We start from the raw sequence: 24,271 nt of genomic DNA, 5'->3' as shown, positions 1-24,271 counted from the left end.
GTGGTTGTTTTTGTTTGGCATGTAAATGCAGAGTCAGAAGAAGCTTTAGTGTTTAAGACAAAGCCATGTCATGTGCTTTCGTGGGGTGTGCATGGTTTTCCATAAGCTAGACTGTGTGAGCTATTAGTGTAAGATATGTGAGGCATGCAGAGCTCAGTGTGTGTGTGTGTGTGTGTGTGTGTGTGTGTGTATTTGTTTGTCAGCACATTGCTCCCAGTTCTCCCCCTTCACACAGGTGAAGTCATCAAAAACAAACCACCACAGAGCTCTCAGGTGATGACGAGAGACAAAGAAACGTCAGGGAAAGCAAATTCTTCAAACGATTGTCACCATAATGTTGTTATGCTGTTTAATCAGTAATTTGTCCTAAAAGGGCAACCGGTTGTGAAAGAAAAACGATTATATACAAAGCGCATGAACACATCGTAAGTATTACTTATCAATAATAAATGAAATTATGAGCGAAATTATCACTTTATACATTTATCAATTCACAACCACAAAACAAAACATGCCCTTGCTCAAGTCGATACACTCGTGGGCTTCGTTGCTATTGCTTTTATTGGCAGTTGGTATGGTCGCTATGCTAGCAAACTATTGACATATTGACATGTGACATTACTTTATGACTTTGACTTTGACATTCATTTCCCAGAGTGTTTAAATCTCACAGTGCTATCCTTTCACATTTTTAAACCATGAATCAAAGCTGCACCAAATGCTGTCAAATGAGAAATAGAAAGAAAAACATATACAACAATAGCTCGAAAGATATTGTGCAGAAATACATTGTGTGCAAAAATAATCTTCATAACAGCCACAATATTGGGTCCAAATGAATTGTGCAGTCTATTGAACATACTCTCGTTATTAATATTTTCTGTGTGCATGACATTTTTCATAAAGTACGTATTAAGTTGGACTGGTGGTGCAGTGAGTCGACCAGATTAGAACATCTTTAAAACAGTACACACACTCCCACATGTGTAAACACAACGGTCCTCAAAGCAGCCAGTGACAGATGTAGTTATTGACGGCCCCGAGCTTATTTTATGTGCTTATTTAGTAAGAGAGTAGAAAAACATCTATCTCTCATTGTGACGGTACCCACTCACAGGAAGGAGTGATGGACTAAGACTAATCTTGTGCATTGAAGCCATGTATTGGGCTAACAAGATGAATGTGGGAGTAATGGAGTACATTTTTAAGTACTCTGCTTGAAAAGTAGTGGGCTGCTATCCGCACCATATTTACTTGTTTACCACAGGAATGTACTCTGTATCAAGGTTTCCTCTCACTTGTGAGATCTTACACCTAATAAAACTAAAACAAGAGTCTTTATTATCTTTAGTCTTTTCTCCAAATCAATTTAGCCATTGTTTTCTGTTCATGTTGCTACTGTGATATTTGGAAGAGGTATGTAGTACATTGATCCCTTCATGTTTCATATTGCATGAGCTGAACCAATTGTCCATTAAGAGTTAAAGGGAAAAATACTTCATTGTGACCTTGGTTCCAACCATAATAAAATGAAACGTTTGTATTTCTGTCATTCTGTCATCTGTCACCACTATGACGAGTGTTTTTGCTGACATACTGAATTTGTGGTTGCATAAGATCACTAACTGATCCCTGCTGACCGGCCTCATCGATTGCTTTTATTTGTACGGAAAGGACAGCCGTTAGGAGCTTTTCGTTTGATAGGTCAGGCTCAGTCTGAGGGCCCGCCTCCCCGCTGTCAGTTATATGTGGTTCATTTATTAATGGTAGAGGCATTAAAATAGAGCTGAATAAATACTCTTGGACATTTGTGGACCAATATTCAGCAGATTTCACGCCCTAACTTTATTTCTCATTTGCAGTCTCTCCTTCTGTCTGTGTCTCTCTCTCAGTAGGAGGTAGCTAGTTTACTGCAGTGGTGTTACATAACTCTGCTGACTAGGAGCAGCTGTGTGTGTGTGTGTGTGTGCGCGCCTAGATATGCTTGCTTCATGCAATTTTCATGCCACCTTTTTACATAGAGAGGACGTTGGTGTTTTTTTTACACCCATGTACACCCCCCACACACGCATTTAGTGGATTAGAACCGGACGGTTGTGTGTCCAATGAGCCGAATAGACAACTTTGAAACCAGATTCCGCTAAATGTAAAGCAGGTTTGCATGTGCAATGTAAAGAACAACACTAAAAATCTGTCGGGGTGCTTGCTAACGCACACATTAGTAATAATTCAATCTTTATTCATACACAACCTTTTGTGAGCTTGATAGCAAAATTAAAGGATGAAGGTAAACATAGACTATAAAGCCATTAACCATCAGATAGTACACCATTACTTGGCTTACAATAATATCCGAATTTATGTAAAATGTCTGCATGGATTTATTGACTGTCAGGTTGTTGGTGTCGGCTGAGCCGCACATCGCTCAGTATTTGCTTCTCCCGGGCACTTTGTTAATGATGACCTTGCCTGCGCAGCTTGTTGAGTCTGTGCGTGTCTGTTATGTGATTGATGTTCTCGCCACTTCTGGGAAGTACAATGACTCACTCCTTTCTTCTCCATCGTCTCTCTATCTCTCCTTCTATCGCTCCCCTTCTTTGGTCTACTCTCCTGGGAGCAAACATGTAGCCTAAACTTCGCAGGTAGCAAAATCTGGTACCTTTTTAATATTTGCTTTGATCTAAGCAGCGTTCTCTAGGTTTAAAGAATAACTGCAGGGAATGTTAGGGATAGAAAGCAAATAGTCCATCATTTACAGCTGCTTCCATTTATTCAAACTGTTTTATTGTTTCATCACTTCGGATCCCTGTGGATTAATGCAGCTGCTCACAGAGATCATCAAAAAAGATATGCACAAGATCAATTTGATTTTGTTTTTCTTCCTAATTTTTTCCCATATGTTGCTGACGTAGACGTTAAAATGTATTGATACTCAAATGTTCTGGTGCTTAATGTTTGCTTACATTTAAGATCTTCTCTTCAAAGAAGAGGAACATACAGAGCGATCTAGTTAGTGGCAGAGACAGAAGTGTGCCTGCAGCTTGTGGCACAACACCATCAGTCCGATGTGTATCAATAATAGAATGTTGATGTAAATATTTTAAATCTGCTTGCAAAGCCCTTCTGTGACATTTCTTTGCTATCTTTCCTCCTGCCTGAATGCTACACCTGACTCAGTTTACAGGTTTTGTTTAGACTAAAAACACCTGCTTCCTCCTTTCCTCTCCTTTCCTTTCCTGGTGCCCTCCGTCCCTCACTCACTCGCTCTCACCCTCCTTCCTTCCTGCCCACTTTCTCCCTCCGTGACTTCTGCCCTACTCTTAATTTCGCACCATTTCTCCGGCCTTTTTTCGGGATGCTTGTCATTTTTCTCGTGGTTTTCTCACGCCAGCGCAGGATATGGAGGGATTGTTTTGTGTTTATGGTAGAATGGGAATGGGAGTGATGGGAAACAGAGAGAGAGAGAGATGAAGGGAAAGAATGAGAGAAAGAGGTTGATGTTTGTCAGTTATCTGATTGTTGAGTTTAAAAGAGCTGGAAAGAGAACGACCTTTGTTTGGAGGAGTGATGGGAGGCTGGAGAGAGCGAGAGAGAGAGAGTTGTAGATCTGTAGAAGAGAGGGTAGAGTGTTGGTTTGGTTTATTAATGGATAGGAAACACAATGTTGCCGTCATCATGAGAGGTGAAGTAGAACAAATACAGAAAATATACATTTCTCATGACACATGATCGCGGCATGTAAAAGTAAATCTGTGCTCAGGGTGTATTCTTAAATCAGCAGACAAAGTAAAGTAAATATAAAGAAAGAAATGGATTGAAGCAATATTTTTATATTTTCCTAGTTTTTAGTAAGCATGAAGAAATTCCAGTAATGTAGGGAAGTATTTTGCAGGAGATTTACATTTAAAAGTGAGTCCGAAGGGCAGCAGGATTGAACAGAGCGCTCATGTTCATAGTAATAAATGAACTCGTCTGCAGCAACGTGACTCATCGATGTGTTTTTAATATATTCTGGACAACACTGGAGCTCTATGGCACAAAGGGAAATATATTAAAGGCTTTGGATACAGAGAACGTGTTTGAAAGTAGTTTAGTTTGGTGTGTGTTGCGTTAATCACTAATACGGTTCCATATAATTGTGTTTTGAATACAGATTCATGTTGGCAATTATGTTTAAAGTGTCTTGGCAAGTCAGCAGATTGGCCATGCAACTCTATATTTAAATATTTGTCTAATAATTCATGTAGCTTCTGGAAATAATTTAAAAAAATCATAGAGCACAGTGCAAAAATAGAAATACAGTAATTATTGTTTAGCAATTCCTGAAAACGGGAAAGACTGTTGTGAATATCTACAAGAGGAGTCATAGTTACATCCAAACATCCCTTTAAAGGTTGTCATTTGTTTGAAATCATTCAACGGCATACAGCACAATTTCAAAAAGTTTGGTCTAATCTAAAATTTGTATTTTTGTTTAGAAAAAATAATGCACTTCATGTGTGTGGAGAAACACACAGGAAGTACAAGCAGAAGTTGATATGAATGGAAAATCTGTACTCAATAGTCACACTAGTCAAGCTCCATATTTAGTGTGTGTGTGTATGTGTGTGTGTGTGGGTGTGTGTTTGTGTGCGTCGGAAGTGTCCAGGGTAAAATGAGCACTTTGATGATAGATGGAGCAGATTGTACATGTTTCTTTCCCACAATCAATCAACAACAATCATTGCCGTCTGCTGGCTTGAATAATAACCTTTTCCTTCAGTGTCTCCATCTTTCCGGCTGTCCCTGTCTTTCTGTTTCCTCCCTCCTCGTCTCACCTTATCCTCTCCCCTTCTTTTTTGACATTTCTTTCATATTTTTTCTCACACTCCTTTCTGTCTTTACCCCACTCATTTATCTCTCTCTCTTTCTGAAATACTTCCTGAGTCTTGATTCTCTCAGTATTGTTCCCTGTCACTGTGTGTGTGTGTGTGTGTGTGTGTGTGTGTGTGTGTGTGTGTGTTTGTGTGTGTGTTTGTGTACCTACAGTACTAGGAGAGTGTGGGAAATCAGCTATTATGGTAGGTATGTCTGTGTGTGTGTATGTCTGCGTGTGGGAACAGAGATATGTCCTTATTTACTAGCAGTGTTTTTTTCTGTACCATTTGTGTGTGTCTGTGGGGGGGTGGGGGGTGCTGTGAAACTGTTTAATAGAATTAGTTTTCCTGTTTTGATGTTGACAGACCTACAAACTGATTCCTGTCTGCTGCTTTGTCTCCCGTTTTATGGCTGTGCCACTGTTTCAACAGGTATTGTGTGTGTGCCTTTTGTGTGTGAAGGCTGTAAATGTGCAAACTGCTGTCTTAATTTTCCGCAAACGTTCACGTATAGCTTTGTGTGTCTGTGTGTCGCACAGACAACGAGGGGGAATAAAAATAAACGGAGGGAAACAAAGTTTTCCTTAGCTTGAACAAACCCCACAACAGGAAGCCCCGTATGAATGATGCGTCCATATTAGGAGCCAGGACGTGAAGATGATTGAGTCTCCGTGGTGACAGGGGGTCTGAAGGTCTGGTCACCACAGGGACAGGGGTCAAGCGTTGTTTATGACCCGCTCATGAGAAACACAGAGGTCGACGGTTGTACAGGACCTGTAAAGTTTGAGTGAGGGCAAAGTGATCCAATGGTAGTCGACGCACACCACGTATTCACATTATTGCTCTCTCACCACGTTTCCTGTCCTTTCCCCACTGGCAACTAACGAATATGGGCATATTAATCTTCATCAAAAAACATGACTTTGCCGCCATGCATAGTTCTTTCATAATACACGTACACATACCTGTGTTCCTGTAGCCATAGATATTATGTACGTTACTTAGCAGAACGTGTGAAGTAATGCTGCTCGTCATCCAGCCACACAATATAATTTACATATATGACACGCATGTTTTCAATGGCCCAGAATTGCAGGACTGCCCCCTGCATTCACCGTCAAACCTCATTTGAACAGCTGCGGAAAACACCAAGAGATATCTGGTCGTGGCAGAGTCTGAATGTAGCAATATTCTTTGAGGTTTACAGGCCATAATTCATCAACAGCGATGACAACATGAACTTCATCATGAGGGCAGCAGGGAGGTTCTCACATGACAGCAGCATTTTGTAAACAAACTGCTTCCCAAACTTCAAAACAGCTCCATCAGCATCTCACCCACTGTTTGGAGCCAAACAAGATTTCCCTGAATTTACCAACCAAATGAGCACCTCATACTGGATGTACCGCCTCAGGCAGCAGGTAAATTGTCCCGAATCACACCTCAGACGCTGTACTTTAGAGGTCTATCAAAAGGCCTGTGCAGGAGGTGGGGACATTTTAGTAAAGCGCCAAAGTGTTAGACATTGCAGGCGCCTGCGCTTTGAAAATGTGTTTAAAATGTGTAGGAGCTTAATGTCATCTCATCAAATCATCTGATATCACCTCACACTCCATCCCCACCATTCTTCCAATTATATTTCAAGAAATCGAAACAGCACTGTGCTGTAGATTTAATAAAATATGCATTGGAAATTCTCTCTGGATTGTGCACTTCTTTTGGCTTTTTTACCCAACAACGCCTTTGTTTGAGGAGTTCTTTAACATCTGAAGTCTGTTCAAAGATGTACCTAGCTTCAAGCTTGATGTGGAAATACCAGTGGGATGGATATAAGTAGATATTTTCATTATTGTCTCACTTGTCTCCATATTAAAGGGATAGTGTGGCATCCAAATGGCACTTTGCAATTTGTCCTCTCTTGTATTGAGGCGCAATAAGCTACAGTGAGACGGTGTTGATTTAATTATATGTAATTCAGCTAAAAGACTGTCTCTCTCCTCCTCATCTTCATCTTCCTCCTCTTCCTGTGGGCAGTGAACTCATGGGTCCAATGGCGTAGTCTGATGTAATTTTGTTATTTCCTTGCGGTGATGATGCACGTCTGTGTAATGCCTCTGGGATAACACGTCTCAATAGGCAATTATTTATTGGTATGAAAAACTAATGAAGGTCAGGCAAAATCTGCAATAATGTTTATGTATAACAACAATATTGTTTTGATTTGTAAGGAATGTTTTAATTTGAGTTAAGTGGAGAACAACAGAGTAGAAAATATCCTTATTGGAAAAGAAAAACTTTTTTGCAGTTTCACATGACTCAAATGCATAGCCTTGTTTTTTGTAACATACAAATAGTGTGATTCAAACCAAACTAAAAACCTCTCACTCCTTCCAGATGCTACTTGCACCCCCTGGTGGATGACAGAAGAATTCCGTGCTCGATTCTGTTTATCGGTTATCTGCGAGCATCCATCTCAATGCGGATGATAATCAAAGAGCTCACGCCGTCAACATCACTGTTTATAACACATATCCATCCTTCTGTGTGCAGGCCTTCCGGAGCAGTACTACAGTCTGACGTGGTTCCTCAGTCCGGTCCTCGGACTCTTCTTCACTCCTCTGATCGGCTCGGCCAGTGACCGCTGCACTTTGCGATGGGGCAGGAGGAGACCGTTCATCCTGGCTCTCTGCATAGGGACCCTGATAGGAGTGGCACTGTTTCTGAATGGATCGCTGATCGGTGAGTGTTTATTATTTGATATTTGTAGTCTGTCGTTGTTATTTCACAATAATTTACTTTTTACTTCATACTTTTTACTTTATACATTATTATTATTACCACCATCAAAGAAACATGGCCTTGCTTTATGACTAGTGAGCGCTGTTATGTAAACCTCTTGAGATTTTCACGGCCTGAGTGGGAATTGAACCCCAAACTCTGTCGATCCAGACACGGTTGTTTTACCCATCAAGCATGAGTGCCACCGAGGAAATGAGAGACCACGACAGTTTCTTTCAGCAGCACCTGCCGACAGCTTCCCCCGCTGGGCCGAGTCTTTCCTCAGAGACTGTTGTCATCCTCAGTCTGACCCTCGGCTCGTCACGTCATCCAAGTGTCAAGGACACGAAACAACCTATCCCATCAATCCAATTGATCAGTTGTCAATTATGCCTAGCAGCTATTGATCTCTGGGTCAACTTCATCTCCATAATTCCAGTTGTAATGTCATTAACCATATCTGTCAATACATCCTCACAGACCGCAGCGGTGTGAGGTTTGTGTCATCCGCGCACTGCTAATTGCATTGATGATTACAAAATTGACTAATTGTGTTAGAAATTTTGAACATATTGTTTGAAAGAGATGAAAACACATTATCACAACGGTCTTTCGAGCATTGACCTGTAATTTTTGTTCCAGTTATTTATTTCAGCCCCATGGAATACGACAGAATGCAATTAAGTCCTTCCCACACTGGAAGGGAAAACATCGCTCTCCATTGTATTGCCTGAAGGTGCCTCTTTGTCAATAGTCTGCTATCAAGCAATAGAAAAATGTGTTTTAGCCGCTGTGTGGCGGGATGCACTACAAACAGGGTAAAGAACCCAGAACCACCTTTTCATAAGCTGACAAACTTAAAAAAACAGGTGATAAGCATCAGAACGAAATAACATTCTAACCTAAGTCACAAGCAATGGCTTCAGGTCGTCTCAGGGCACCCGAGTGTGTGTGTGTGTGTGTGTGTGTGTGTGTGTGTGTGTGTGTGTCTTGCCAGGGTGTTTGACATGGGAAAAGACCAGTAAACTGTATGGGAGGAATGGAAGATTAAGAGAGGAGGTGTATGTTTCCATGGTTATGTATATATAAGTGTGTTAACAGACATGGGAAAACTGTAGTAACCTGTGAGTGTGTGTGTTGTATGTGTGCGCGTGTGTGTGTGTGTGTGTGTTGACATGGGAACACAGGCATAGGCAGTTCACAGGGAAATGCTTCCTGTTTGCTTCCCCCTTTTCACCAATCATAATTCACTTCCTGTCTGCCTGCCTGGCTCTAGTGAGTAGTGCGGCTCCATTGTCCAACACGCACACGCGCGCACAAACATACACATACACACACACACACACACACACACACACACACACACACTGCTGTTCTTTGATGAACATTTGTTTACTGAAATTGATGGATTTCATTGCAAAGTCATGCTGCTTCACTCACCCTCACACACCCACACTCACACACACATGAATATAGTTGATCCCCATGCTTTCCCTCTGTTGTGTTCATACATTCATATCATTGCGTCATCGCCATTTAGGAGGGATTTGCTCTTTTGAATATGTTTCAGATTCTTTTCTTAATGGTGGCAGATCTCTCAAATAATCTAAAATAAACTAGGCTTCAGGATGTAACCTGACAATTTAGTGATAATTTTCATTAAAAAAGCTATTATTACATCTCATCTGCCTCATCGACCTTAACAAGACTGCTTTTTTTGTTGTGAGTTCACAGCATAATGACAGCAAAGATGTTTTTGTATTGTAACTGTCTATGTATTCCTCTTAGGTCTGGCAATGGGTGACGAGCTGGGGAGACAACCAATAGGAATTGTTCTTACTGTGCTGGGAGTGGTAGTGTTGGACTTTAGTGCAGACGCAACGGAGGGACCAATCAGAGCCTACCTTCTAGATGTGGCGGATCCGGAGGAGCAAGACATGGCGCTCAACATCCACGCTGCCTCAGCAGGTGCCTCCTGATCTCTGATTCACTTCCACGGAATTTTAATATGACAAGAGCAGGTTGAACTGAACTGATTGGAATTGACACAGAAACGAGCAATCCTTGTTGTATCTGTACGTCTAAACCTTTTCCCGTGTGTGCAGGTCTCGGTGGTGCGGTCGGCTACGCCCTTGGAGGCTTGGACTGGACACACACCTTCCTCGGGGCAGCCTTCAAGTCCCAGGAGCAGATCCTGTTCTTCTTCGCTGCCATCCTCTTCTCCGCCTCTGTGGTGTTACATCTCTTCAGCATTGACGAGTCGCTCTATTTACCCCAGCATGACCGATTAGATCAGGTACAGTGTGTCGGATTTTGCAATCTGACGCAAAATTGTATTTTCTTTTAAAAACACAACAAGCCTAAGACTCTGCTTTTCTTTCCTCACAAGGAGAGTCCGGATCGCACCAAACTGCAGCCATCAACCAATGGCAGGGCCGGACTTCTCGCCCCTAAGCTCGATCTGATCGGAGAGGATGAAACGACGGACAGATACGACATCTCTAATCAATATGGAGACAACCTTTCAGAGCATGAGGATATGGACATGGACTTCCTCGAGATGGAGCTTGTGAGAAGTAAGTTCATAGACCCTGGCTTCTTTTGCGGTTTTACCCCAAATTTGTAAAAATGAATCAGTTGTGGGAGGGTTATATGTGGTGGTTCATAGATAAATAAAATACATAAATAAAAACACATGGTTGAGAACCATGGGTTAATTTAAACTTGGTCTTAGATTCCATAAAATGGTGCATAAAACAATTTTAGTTCAACTGTTAACTTCTTTGGAACCACATCTAAACTGTCTTCGTCGATGTGCAGGTAAAAGTGACAGTGTTCTCGCCATGGCAGACGCCACCCTCGACCACATGGACCACGACGCGTTTTACCTGTGCCACTTAGAGCCGTCCATCTTCGCTGAGCGCCTGTCCCCCTACCACGGCTCGCCTCCTGCGACCGGTAACCTCTTCAACCCCAACCGCGGCGTCAGACGCAGCAGCAGTGCGGGAAGTCAGGAACCGCTGCAAGCCAACCACCAAATCCACCACCAAAAACACGCCACCACCCCCAGAATTTCCCGCCTCTCAGCTTTCTTACAGGAAATGGAAAATGATGATGGTGAGGAGGCGCTGCTGAACAACCAGCTCAATGAACAGCGGACACTGAATGGACGGCTGTTAGCCGGGGTGAACAATCATAACGCGGCCAGCAGCGACAGGCTGAGCTCTAAAGGACAGGCTCATCGTGCTGGAATGGTTAAAGGTTGGTAGTTTTGTGTTATTTTTCACTTGAATTAAATAAATATTGTTATGTATTCAAATACTGTAATTATTGATGAGTCATCCAGTATTGACTTGGTTAATTTAGCTAATATGATTTAAACAATTTCCTGATGACGACAATTTGACTTCATTTATTCACCTTTTCTGGGAGTGACCTCTCTGAGGTGTCAATAAGGAGGTTATTAAAGTGTTAAATCAACTCTAGGCAAATGCCATGCTAACCTCAGTGAGCCATGGGGACACAATGTACAAAAAGAAAATGTGCTTCCCCTTCCGTAGTATATCTTAAAGGGTTATTAACCTGTGAAGAAGAAGAAGAAACCATTGCTCAATATCTATATTTAATAACCTGTATCTATATTAATCGATAATTCATATTCCAGCTGCCAGTACTGGAGCCCCCATGCGGCAGTCACGTCACCGTCCCATCTTCTACCGCCAGCCGTCCTGTACCTTCTCCTACTACGGTCGAGTGGGGAGCCATCGCTACCGCTACCGCCAGGCCACCGCCGCGTATCTTATCAAGCCGTCGCGCAGCATGAACGACCTGTGCGACGTGGAGGCCCGACACAGGAGGAGGCAGAGGCAGAGGAAAAGACACCGCAGCGGAAACACTAACTCCTCCAGCGGGGATACGGAGAGCGAGGAGGGAGAGGTGAGAAGGAATTGGCAAATTGCCTTCTTTCTGATTTGTTAAGTGTGTCTTTTTGGATGGGGGTTGTCTGACCCGTCCTTGATCTCCTTTCATTAGGTTGAGACCACAGTGCGGCTGCTATGGCTGTCCATGCTGAAGATGCCTCCGGAGCTGCTCCGACTGTGCGCCTGTCACCTGTTCACCTGGTTCTCCATCATTGCTGAGGCGGTGTTCTTCACTGACTTCATGGGTCAAGTCATCTACCATGGAGATCCTACCGTACGTGAAACATCTCCTTGCATTCATCTTTAGTTTAGTTTTCTTTTTCTTTTGGTCTAGTTCCTTTTTGTCTCTTTTTGTCAGATTTGGTCATTTCTACAGCAGGTTCAAGATTAACTAAAAGTGTGCCTCTGGCCCAGTAATCCACAGCTTAGTTAAAACCTAAAGCCTGTTTTCTTCTCTCTCAGGCTCCTCTTAACTCTACTTTGTTGGAGGATTATCACAAAGGGGTTCAGATGGGATGTTGGGGACTGGTCATATATGCCATGACTGCTGCTACTTGCTCAGGTAACACACGGTCATAGGAATGAGTATGGTCCCATGTACACACACCTCTATGTTGGGTTGCCAACTGTCTTAAGCTAACAGTGTAGGATTCAGTGGCATTAGTTTGTTGTCGTCCTACTGAACACTACATCTACTTGCCCTTTCCTTCCCGGGTGTGTGCGATAAGTAAAGTGAAAACATCTATGTCTCATTCTAAGCTAACAAAGACCCTTAGTCCTAGGTAATAATACTCTAATAAATACATAGTTATGATATAATGTCTGCCCATAAATCATCCTTGATCCAATACACTGTTCCTTTTAAACAAAACAAGTGATCTTTTGTTTTATTTTCGAAGTTGAACTTTGTTTAACCAATCAACTAATCTACCTCCAGCTATCCTTCAGAAGTACCTTGACAACTTTGACCTGAGCATTAAGGTCATCTACATCTTGGGAACACTTGCATTTTCCATAGGTATGAGCCACAGTACAGTAACAGAATAAAACAAAATAAATGAGTGAGTACTTGATAAATTACGTTTTCATTCCCTTTATTTCCCTTCTTAGGAACGGCTGTTATGGCAATCTTCCCTAACGTGTATGTTTCCATGGTGATGATCAGCAGCATGGGCATAATCTCCATGAGTATCTCCTATTGTCCTTATGCTCTGTTGGGACAGTATCATGAAATGAAAGAGGTACGAACACATCCTATTAATATGTAATATTAACCAGCCCAGAGACTGCAGCTGAAAGATGTTACATCACAATGAGTTTAAAGTGTTCTTTAGACTAATACAGTAAAAGGATAAGATGATTATTTGATATATTTCTATTATTTTGCATAACTGATGTGTATAGATATTTTATTTAATATGTAACTTTTCATTTACTATAACTTTTTTTTTTTTTTTGCAGTACATCCGGCACAGTCCCGGTAACTCCCGTAGAGGCTTTGGCATCGACTGTGCTATCTTATCCTGCCAGGTGAGGGATATGGTCGTAATGAAAGCTCTGTGGCGTAGTCAAACATACAGTCTACAAAAAGAGTGTTTTAATTTAATCATTTTCTGTTTTTCAGGTGTACATAAGTCAGATCTTGGTGGCCTCGGCTCTGGGTGCTGTAGTGGAGGCTGTTGGCAGCGTTCGTGTCATTCCCATGGTGGCCTCCGGGGGCTCCCTCCTCGGATTCTTCACCGCCCTCTTCCTGGTCATTTACCCGACTCCAAACAACGGGTGAGTTCTGGTCTTAAAAGTAAAAGTTATATGTGTGAAATACACTAGATAGATAGAAGAGAACTTAGCTCAGCTTCGTTTAGCATGAGACTGGAAAACGGAAAACAGGGAACACAAAACCAGCAGGAGTTGTTATTATTATTAATTAGTATTTATGCTTAGCTATATGGCTCTTGACAGGAAAGCAAATAATACTTCCCCGATTGCCAAACTGTTCCTCTGAAGCCCCAAAACACGGTCCTGACAGTTTGGATTTTATTTGTGATTGACAGGGATGGGGAGTCGGCCAAAGCCTCAAAACGGTCCCTGACCAAACTTGAAAATCACAACAGCAACAAACTGGCTGTTACATTGGTGAAAGAGAAACCCAGCTTCCTGAAACTCAACAAGAAGGGCAAGGCCACCACCACCACCACTGCTTCCTGTCACATGGAGAACGAGTCTGCTCTTTAATTGGCTGGCTCCATTCGATCGACAAGTTGCTGCGGAAACCGCAAAATTCACGGGAAAAAGATGCCACTGGAATTTGTTTGGGAAAATGCCGTCCACGCGGTGCTGGAGTTCACAGACACGATGAAGGGAGAGCTTCTGCTGTCTCTTCCTTTTTCTTGATTTGCTGAAGAAAACTTCAAGATCTTTCCTGAGACCAGTGTCACACCAGGCCAACAAAGCACCCTGGTCCCAGTGCTGTTCCGGCCATCCCATAAATTCTTTAATCTGATCCGTCTGGGTTTTTAAGGAGAGGTTGTCTCTGTCTCAGGGCCTCTAGGAGGTGCTGGTGAGCAGCCGGCTTGGCGAGAACGTTCAGGGGACTTGCACACATACATGCGCGCGCACACACACCCCTGCATCTGGGGTCAACACAATCGAATGAACACATCAACGAGGAACGTTGTATATGAACATTAGTCCTTGAAGCTGCTATCATTAAAACATTTCTGAAAATTGTTCTTCCGGAAACTGGCTGGATCGAATCTGCTATGATGATGCCGAACGGGATCGACATGAGGGTTTGTGAGTGTGTGTCTGCCGACGTTTTCACCAAAATAAACTCAATAACGAGTTGCGGGACTACTTACAGCATTTGCAACAGTAGCTTTAAGACCGTAGAGACTCCCGCAGGCGGCGTTTCTGAAGCCGACAGCCTGGTTCTGGGTTTTTGAAAAAATCCCTTTTTAATCCCCGAATGGAATGCAAGTGTGTGTGTGATTTTTTCCCTCCTCCACATGGAAGGAGTGCTAAAAGTAGCCTTCACTCCAGAGGAAAGTTGACTCTAGGCTCCTCTCAGAAGTGACCCGTAAATTGCCGGTTTCCAATGAGGATGTGTGTTGAGTGAAATTCCAGGGAAAAACGTGCAGGTGCAATATGCGCAGTATACAGGGCATTAAAATCCCAAATATTATTGTCATGATTTAGGGCCCAGAATGATGCTTGTTTTGAATATTCTGGACTGACCTATGCTGCATGATCCAGGAGCAGAGAAGAGACAAACCAAACCGCAGAGAAGAAGAGGAAAGAAATATGGAGTTCTCCCTCTCTCTTTCTTTCTCTCTCTCTCTGCTTTCTTGCTTAATCTTTTTAAGAATGCTGTTAACAAAATGTTTGTTACTAACTACACATTAGTGGAGCCATTGTTTGAAATTGGGTTAAACAGCATCCAGTAGGAGAAGCCTATTTGGGCTGTTGGAAGTACACAAGAAGGATGCTCCTCATTTGTTCCAGTGGATCCAGTTACTCAACCAGTAATCGCCAGGAAGTGAGTCTGGAAGTGAACACAAGAATATCAGAATGAGTCCTAGATGTATTAAAACAAAGAAATATTTAATGTAAGAGAGGCAAAACAGGTGATTCTAATTTAGGCTTCTTATGTGAGTCTTTGTGGACGTCCAGGTGTCTTGGTTGCACTGTACTGGGCCAAATATGAGTATAATATAGTATTTTAGATTACATCTGTGTTTTACGCTGAATGTATATCTGGAAAGGATAGAGGGATGACATGAGGTAGGGTGGAATGGGAAAATCAGGAGCATACAGACATGAAAGTGTTATTGATCTGTGTATACCCAAAATGCTAAACCGTTCTTTTAAATATTTGAACTCAAAAGGTCAACTTTTTAAAAACTTGTTTTAATTTGATCGCTAAAAGACGATGGAGTCATATGTTTGAATTCAGGCAGACTAAAACTTGAGTAAAATGCAGAAAAACACCTACAAAATATCAAGAATAACTGACCAAACTACAAACACTTCAGGGCATTGATTGACGGATTGATCGATCTTCTGCTCAGAAGCTTCTTCACCCTGCGGCTGCTGTTTCATGAGAGCAAACAGAAGCAGGCGTGATGGTCGATAAGGAAGTAAAACTTTTGAGTTACGCTTTGTTTTTTAAACATTAACACACACTGATGACACTAATGGGATAATTACAAAAACATTAAATGAAAACCTCATGTGAGTTGTACGAATCCAAACTAAACTGCTATTAATACTTAATGATTTTGATTGTAGACCAAAAAGGCATATTGATCATGGAATGTTTAATTGCTAACAATGCTGAAAGTTAAAGTGAGTTGTAATGAGGCAAAAAGAAATGATTAATATTGTATTATATATATTTTTTTCTGTTAAGCCTGTTGCAATAATAGCCTGTGTAAATCAGCTGGAAGAGGACTGTGTGAGGGTGGTGGGGACGCCCTGCATCTGTCAGGGGCAATGGCTGTGGATTTGGGTCAGTTCTCCTTGTAGCTCAATCAGCTGAAACATGCAAATTGTTAGGAATCAAAGTGTAAATTGCAGTGACTTCATTTACTGATGGGAGAATATTTTATTTTTGGTGTGCATTAGAGCATTTAACAGATAATCTTATTTATATTTTTGGTTTTAGCAGAAAATGTTCTCACCGATGATGTGGTTTCTCTCTTTTTGTTTAATCCTGTTTCTAACAGAATAGATTCCTTCCACATTTTCAGGTACATTCATTCAGTCCCAGTGCAGAGAGAGAGAGAGAGAGAGAGATTGTGTTTTACTTCCTGGGGTGACCCTGCTCTGGCTGCGGTGCTGGGACAGGATCTGAATATGAAAAAAGACGAGCGGATACAGATGCCAGAGTTTTAAAATGGCCTTTGTAACCAGCAGGGCAATAATACAGTCAGAATCAATTATGTACCCCCAACATGCATATTTAAAAAAGCTTTGGCTTTGGCAGACTTGCATGTGAAAACAGCAATATGCATGTGTGGAACACCAAAGTATGACTTTGTACAAATCACTCAAGCTCTTTGTTGTCCCAACAGGTCGGGGATGTCTTTTCTAATGCATGGCTGGATGTTTGGATCCACTTGTTTGAACCTAAATGTGTAAACAAAAACCAAAACGGTTACTATTTAAGCTGAAACGTTGCGCTCTGTCTGGGTCAGTACACGCTCAACAAGCACGTGGCTTTCAAAGCGTTTGCACATTTGTTAAGAGAGTAAAGTTTGAGACGGTACACATCTCGCCTGTGGCCCGGAGACGAGATTTGTGTCGTCTCCCCGAGCAAAAGTGCTGTAGGCCTCGAATACTTGAAGTGCAACTTGAGTGTTTTCTTTTTCAATACAGTGGTTAGTCTTTAATTTTTTTCTTTTTTTTCTTAGTGTCCCAAGCCTTTTATTTACCGCAGACTCTGGAATGTTCAGACAGCAGCGCGGCCTGCTGGGAGATTTGAGTTCTTACCATCGATTCCATTGTGTGACTTAAATGTTTTTAAAAAAAGGTCAATGAATGTGAAGTGATTTCAGCCGAAATAATTTTTGTTTTGATGTTCGACAAGCCTGACATTGCACAGAACTTGCACATTATAAGTAGAAAAAACTAACAGGAGTAGACGTGTGTTGCAAAAGGAAAAAGAAAAGTTGATATTTATTTTTTAGAGGTTTCGTTTCGAGACATTTAACTTTCATTTCACAGGTTCCAAAATGAGTTAAAGCTATTTTAATTGCTGTTACAGGAGATGTTACAGAAGCAGACTGGAGTCTTTATGTCTTGTGTCTTTGTGCGTGTTTGTTTGCAGTCGTCTCACATCTGCTTACAGAGTGTTTTAAAATGTCATCTCAGTGTTAGTTTTGGGTTCATGTTCTCTGTTCTCTTTGCAATCACCTGGTTTACACTTAACTCTGGAATCGATGGCTGCAATACCTGAGCTTATTAACGCGTCTTTATTTACTCCGTTCTGGGGTTTTAACTCAACTAGAAAATGTATTTTTTTAATTCTGAAGGTATAGCCACACATGAGAGTTTGGCCTTTGCACTTTTTCAGTGGCAGCCATGTTGGCTCCACGGTCCTGGTCATTAAATGAATGTGGTGGCGCCGTGATGACGTTTCATGATCCCAGCTGTCAGGGACAGCAGCTGCGTGGTGGAGAGGCCGTCAGTCCAACTTGGCCCGCCTCTGCGTGTGCGTGTGTGTGTGTGTGTGTGTGTGTGTGTGTGTGTGTGTGTGTGTGTGTGTGTGTGTGGCGCTGCCTCTGGTAAAGTGTTTGTTTATGACCGTGGAGAGAGATGCCTATATACTTCGATCCTCACAGAGATTAAATCAAGAAAAATACTTAAAGAATGGGAAAGCAAGTATGTGCAGTGTACTATATATATATATATATATATATATAATATGCCTTGTCATTTGAAAAATAAGATGTAAATATACATATTCTTTTAGTTTCTTCTTTTTTGCTGCTATAAAAAAAGATGATTATTTTTGTTAGTAGTTTTGTTTTCTATATAAAGACTGTATATATCTATGTTCTGTAAATATGCTTGAGCCTGTAGGACTCTGGATGAACACTGTATGGAACGCACCTTCAAAATCGGTTCAGAATTAAACCTAAAAAAAGACTCTTGTCATTTTTCAAGATTTTAAAACGGTTCACAAGTCCACACGTATTCTTGAGCAGGAAACTAAATTATGATCACATCACACACACTCTGACTTATTAACAGTTACAGTAAATACACATTTATAGGCAGAAACTTACATTTTAAGACCATAGGGAAGCAAAGATACATCGCAATTCCTTCACAAAAGAGTTATTAACAGTCAAATTATCTAGTCTGATTGATGGCGCTCTGCATGATTTAAATCAATGTTTTACAGAGGATTTAGATATGTACATGACAGGATGCAGATGTTCAGCAGGATGCCAATAACGTTGACAGAAATGTTCCAAAGGACTAATTACGACTTCACGATAATTAGTAATTTCCCTTCATTGCAGACTTTTAATCCCATTGATTTACTGACAAATCTGAACAATGCGGTTGACAGTTTCACTCATTGTATTATTGTATGGAGCTGACGCAGGAATTATTCATCCTATGAAATAACGGAAGAGTAAGGCAGCCGTATGGTGAGCAAAGATAAAAGTTTAATCAAAAGTCTCAGTTGTTTTGGTCTTCATTCAAAATAGATCAGATAGAAGGGGTTACATAATAAACTCTTTAATTTCATATCAATGTAGAGTTTAAGATGTAGATGTCATATTGCATGTGACTGATAGTGAAGAAACTTGTCTGCAGTTTCAAGAAGTAAAAACATCTTTGCTCAGCATCTGCAAAACCTCAAAAGAGCCTACTGGTTTCCCATGATGCCGTGTGGTCACACTGCTGAGAAAGGAAGGAGGGGGGGGGGGTTCAGTCAACTTTGTTCCTGCAGAACCAGTTTTCGCTCGCTCACACTCAGGCTCACAGGCTCGCTCTCTTTCCATACAGAGACACCAGAGAAGGAACCTGAAACTAGTGTGTGTGTGAGTGTGAGTGTGTGTGTGCGCATGTGAGCACGTGTGTGTGAGTGATGTACTTATGCAGAGGTATAATGTTACAACTCCAGAACATCATGCTAAGTGAACTGTAATGACCTGCTGTCCCTGTACAAGGATTAAAGGGACATAACACTCACTTTAATGACTCGCATTGCTGCCATGACTGAACAGCTGTTCTCTAATATGTAATCTTTAAAAACGTAACTCAACATGTTGGGTAAATAATCTGAATAACATTTGGTTGAAAATGTCCCCATTTGAGTAAATGACAATATCTATGACAATATTTTCCATTACTCCATTGTGGGACAAAATATATTTGCAATTTGGATTTCTTGAGCAGAATAAAAAACAAAATACACAGATTTGAAATGTCATTTTTCATATATTATCCTGAGCAGAAGCTACATGTGTCTGAGTAGAAATATTTACAATTGATTTGTTTGCTATAGGTTAATATTCTTTCAACTTACTGTCACATAATATCCAAGTCAGCTGGTGGTGTGGGGAGACACTGTCCTCTGGTGGAACAAATCAGATCTGTAGATTTTATCTTCCTTTTCCCATATTTGGCTGGAAATGTACACAGTATTATACAGCAGTAATATTATGTTGTTTATATAGGTTTATATATGAAAGAGAATGTAACATTTACAACTTAATATATACCAAATTATCCTATCAAGTATAAGTAGGAGAAAACATTGTAAATGTAAACACAAAGACAAAAAAGGAAAGAAAAAACGAATGGTCGTTCTGCTGTATTCGACAGTTAAGAAATGAAATCTGTGTAAAGTCACTGTGTTGCTTTTATTCCTTCCCACAGTCTGTAATGCTGACATTTAGACACTTGTAAGATGATAAACAAAGAAAGCTTAACTGTGTACTTGAAAAACTGTGTTTATACATTCAAAAGGAGCTTTGCTTCTAGCTCATTTAATGTTTTGACCATTGTTAGACCCTAACGCTTTCATTCCTTCGCTCCGCACTTTAGTGTCATTGACGTAATATTTAAGTGTTTCTAACCATCTAACCCCTCATGACACATCTAACAATGGAAAAACTGGTCATTTGTTCCAACTACAACTCAAAAAATATATATTTCTTTGTAAAAGACTACTGATTATTTTAATTCAAACTGAAAATCAATATCTTTGTAAAGGTTTAGATTATGGCTCAGTTGCTGTATTATTATTGTTATTTTAGGTTAACAGGTGAAGCTTATATAGTGTGACAATTTCAATTTTGTACCCTATAGTTTCATAATAAGCCACTCCACATGAGTTGGCAGATTAAACAGCAATTCTAGATCTCTCAATATTTTGTAATCCTGTCTCTCCTTGACGCATGTGGTCTCTCTAACAGTACAAAGCTCATCGGCTTCACAGCAACCCCATCCCTTGGTGGTCCAGTGCTTTTTCTCGCAAGCCTCAGGACAATCAAGTCAAAAAAGACAAGGAGATTGGGGAATAAAGGGAAGAATGGAGAGTGGCACCTTCTGAAGGGATGGTTGCTTCATAAAAGGAGAAATCAGCGGTGTCTAGTTTTCTTTTAAATCTCCCTTTGATCATTTAGTTTTCAGCCTCAGAATCTCTCTCTCAATCTCTTTGTCTTGGGACTGTTACACTCACCTCTGTTCAAGCGGCCACCCGTCTTTAAGTGGAATGTTCCACGTTAGCGGCAGCAAGGGGAGAGCTTGAGAGAGTGATTGTGGCCACGCTGTGAGCTATGGCCAGTGCCGTACTCGGGCATTTATTCACTGAATTCCTCTCCCCTTCTTCCCCACTGGCGTGACCCGCCTCCACGCCCGCCTCCCTGGCTCCCCTCCTCGTCCTCCACACCCTCTTGAAGCTGTCCGTCACAAAGCAGTAAACCACTGGATCCAGGCAGCTGTTTAGGCTGCTCAGCGTCACTGTGATGTGAAAGGCGAGCACGTGCCCCGCCCCCTGGCCCGGCCCCTCCCCTCCGACGTTGACCCAGAAGTAAACCAGCACCTGCCGGACGTGGAACGGCGTGAAGCAGATGGTGAAGACCACCAGGACGGCGGCCAGCAGCCTGACGGCCCGCACCCTCCTCGCCCTGCTCTGCTGGGGCATCAGGCCGGGGCTGGAGGTGAGAAAACAGGCGACCCTCAGGGTGAAGCCCACCACGGCCAACAAGGGGAGCAGGAACTCCAGGATGGTGAGGTAGAAGAGGGCAGGGAGGAGCACGCAGGAGGAGCTGAACTCCAACGCAGTGGTCTAAAGAGAGCAGAACAGAGGTCCCAGCACATCGGGTCTAAGTCTGTTTGTTTTTTATCAGATGATCCATCGGTGTTGTGTATCCGTGGTGTATGTGTGTGCAGTGGGCGTGTCCTCACCTGGAAGGAGTAGGTAACCACGACTGCAATGAACCAAACTGTGGCGCTGACGCACCTGGCTGTTCCCCTGGTCCTGCACCGATGGAGAGTACCGGACGCATGGACGACAGCAAGGTACCGATCTACGCAGATACTGGAAGGCGAGTTACAAAGAGGAGATTAAAGAGGGTTTGGCTGATCGTTATTTTTGATCGTAAACGTGGAACAAATGAGGGGCCGACTCACCTGGTCAGAAATAGTATACTGCAGTACATGTTGACAAAGTAGCTGAAGGTGTGGACGTAGGAGCAGGCCACACAGCCCCCTCCACTGTGGTACAGAGCGATGCGAGCGGGCAGCGACAGTGCCACCAGCAGATCCGCCACAGCAAGGTTTATGGTGTAAACCACAGAGGCGGAGGAGTGGGTGGAGGCCCCGCAGAAGATATAGAGAGCCAGACCGTTGAGGACCACACCGACCACCAGCATCAGACAGTTACACACCTGGAGTACACAGTCAGGTTAGCCAAGGTGGCTTCACTTCAAACAAATCATGTTGTACTTCTTACAAAAAAATACATTTTCTCATTCTACATTTCTAAGATTTGATGTTCATTGAATCATAGCTGATGTGGGTTTAAAAGTGGACTAACATGACCCCTTTTCCTACCAACCGGTATCTTGGTCTTACCATGAGAGAAACCCACAGAGCGTAGAAGTCCTGGTACAGCTGCACATCCAGGTGGGCAAACCTGTGCAGGTAAGTTGGCCCCCACCGCTGGTCCCTGGCGCTGCAGTTAGTTGGGTCAGAGGTGGAGCTGATGTTGGAAAGAAGGCTCTCCATTGACAAACCTGGTTTCTGAGTGGCAGGAGAAGTGAGGAAAAGAGAAGAGAACTCAATTTCGTCTTGTGCATAACAAAAAATGCCTGAACTTGTAAGCCAACATAGATTAGAAGTACCTACATGCTTTGACCGACCTCAATGCAGAGGAGGTTATTTTTTGAGAACAATAAGGGAAGGCTTGGTAAGAATAGTAATGCATCATCTGCATACAGGTACTTGTTGTGTTGTGTTTACTGAGTGGAATTCCTTTGATGTCAATATCAGATGAATGATTGGCAGCTGTACATGTATTTAAATCAATGAAAGGACTTTCGTAAGAGAAAGATGCTTCAGTCCTATATCACAGAGGCAGTTGCATTGTATCATAAATAGTCTTTAACAGCCTAAGCAAGTCCAAAGCAATGCAGCGTGGAGTCAATGACTTAAAACAACTCAACATATTTCAGCTTGTTGAACAGACACGTGCATACTAAAAAATAAAAGAACGAAAAGTTAATCCACAGGGAGAGACTTCAGAAATCCTCATCTTATAAACAACGTCCTCTCGTACTGTAGAAATGACTGAATCCATCTTCATATGCGCTCTAAAAGGATGTGACACTTTCAACAAAGTTTAGTAGGGACCTTATGTTTAAACAGGGTGCACAATGTTGATAACAACCACATCGGTATGTGGTGCTATTTAATACAGTTGACACATGTTGTGTTAAACACACAATATATGTTTGATCACATACATATAATAAATGTGACACATCCTTTCTAATAGAGGGGAGGTTTTAGAGTCTCCAATGTGCAGACGCTTCTCTTTTAAGGAGGTTTAAGGTGAATGTAACTGTACAAACACCAAAAATACACCAGGAATTTTCAAGGAACATTCCCGAAACATTTTGGGGACTTTCAGATGTATTTCATAGGTCTTAAAGTAGTGGTTTGATTGTTTTGTGAACGACCCTTTACGAGGCCAAGAATGAACTTTGAGCCTTCTAGAGTAGATGTTATTTTTCCTTTACGTTCTTGGTCTAGCTGCACTAATTTCCATCCAATGTGTGTTTAGCTCTGATGTGAATTGTTATAGTTAAGACAGTACACTGGACTGTTTCTAATTAACGTAAAACACAACTTTTCCTGTTTCACTTATAGCAGCTTACTTATACTGAAATAAGTATGGCTTAAATTTCAGGTATTAATCTCAAATATAGTATGTAATATAATGCTGTGATAATACAATTTATCAACAAATGGTTATGTTTAGTTGGATTGAAGGTGAATCAGAGGCGGAGTCTTGCCTACCAGGTCTCATTGTTTCTGAGAGACATCTGCGTTTCATAGAGTCAAAGTTAGGTTTACTTAACTTAGTTTCTTCCTTCATGATCCATACCCTGAGGCAGGGTTGTAAATACATTTACTCAAAGAAACTCTGAGAAATAGCATTCGAGGGGGGTTAAATAAAATTTCAATATTTTGACACCTGAGAGAAATGTTTTTCCCACTTTTAATCCAGACTTGGTAACTTGTTTCTTCACATAAGACAGGTAGATCCTGTTCAGACATTCAAAAATGTCTCTCCTTTCCTTTTAAATACCAGAGATGGATGAGCTCCTGTTAACACGTCCTGCCAAAGAAGGGCTTTCCACTATTCATCATCCTACAGACAATCGGATGAAACATGGCCGAGAGCCAGGATTAGAGGACAGAAAAATTGTGACACCCTGGTTCCTGATTCAGCCTTGTCTTCTTCATGTCATGGTCACATCCAAAAGAAGATTTGTGCCGATAATTTGTACCCAGCACAACTTTTGAGAGCTAATTCCATATAACAATCAAGTCTCCAAAACAGGCTTTAACCAAACCATAAATCTGTAAATCCCAAAGGTTTAGAGAGAACAGTAAATTAATGAAAATCTCCTGTTTTCAGAGAAAGACGTGCATGTAACCTACAGCTTTGATTAAACGGTGGTATTT

The 24,271-nt window shown here is 41.7% G+C and overlaps 2 protein-coding genes across 3 annotated transcripts in view; one reads left to right on the top strand and one right to left on the bottom strand.

Annotated features, from left to right (window-relative positions):
• Positions 1-18,202, top strand: part of LOC119219174 (solute carrier family 45 member 4) — a 39,588-nt gene extending 21,386 nt beyond the window's left edge. For both annotated transcript variants that reach the window (XM_037474131.2, XM_037474130.2), the window contains exons 4-16: positions 7,407-7,595; positions 9,423-9,602; positions 9,740-9,930; positions 10,024-10,210; positions 10,455-10,895; positions 11,299-11,570; positions 11,667-11,828; positions 12,017-12,116; positions 12,492-12,572; positions 12,665-12,795; positions 13,016-13,084; positions 13,179-13,333; positions 13,606-18,202. In XM_037474131.2, coding sequence (XP_037330028.1) covers positions 7,407-7,595; positions 9,423-9,602; positions 9,740-9,930; positions 10,024-10,210; positions 10,455-10,895; positions 11,299-11,570; positions 11,667-11,828; positions 12,017-12,116; positions 12,492-12,572; positions 12,665-12,795; positions 13,016-13,084; positions 13,179-13,333; positions 13,606-13,786 — 2,339 coding nt within the window. In that variant the 3' untranslated portion in view covers positions 13,787-18,202. The remainder of the gene's footprint in view (positions 1-7,406; positions 7,596-9,422; positions 9,603-9,739; positions 9,931-10,023; positions 10,211-10,454; positions 10,896-11,298; positions 11,571-11,666; positions 11,829-12,016; positions 12,117-12,491; positions 12,573-12,664; positions 12,796-13,015; positions 13,085-13,178; positions 13,334-13,605) is intronic.
• A 2,578-nt stretch (positions 18,203-20,780) lies between these two features.
• Positions 20,781-22,306, bottom strand: LOC119219572 (G-protein coupled receptor 20). The gene is made up of 4 exons (XM_037474838.2): positions 22,154-22,306; positions 21,710-21,966; positions 21,485-21,617; positions 20,781-21,365 (listed from the first exon to the last, which is right to left on the bottom strand). The coding sequence occupies exons 1-4, from the start codon at positions 22,304-22,306 to the stop codon at positions 20,781-20,783; spliced, it is 1,128 nt and encodes a 375-aa protein (XP_037330735.1).
• Positions 22,307-24,271: the final 1,965 nt, after the last annotated feature.

The sequence above is a fragment of the Pungitius pungitius genome, chromosome 17, assembly GCF_949316345.1.
Source record: "Pungitius pungitius chromosome 17, fPunPun2.1, whole genome shotgun sequence".
In the NCBI taxonomy this organism is placed as follows: domain Eukaryota; kingdom Metazoa; phylum Chordata; class Actinopteri; order Perciformes; family Gasterosteidae; genus Pungitius; species Pungitius pungitius.
This window is presented reverse-complemented; position numbering and strand designations above follow the sequence as displayed.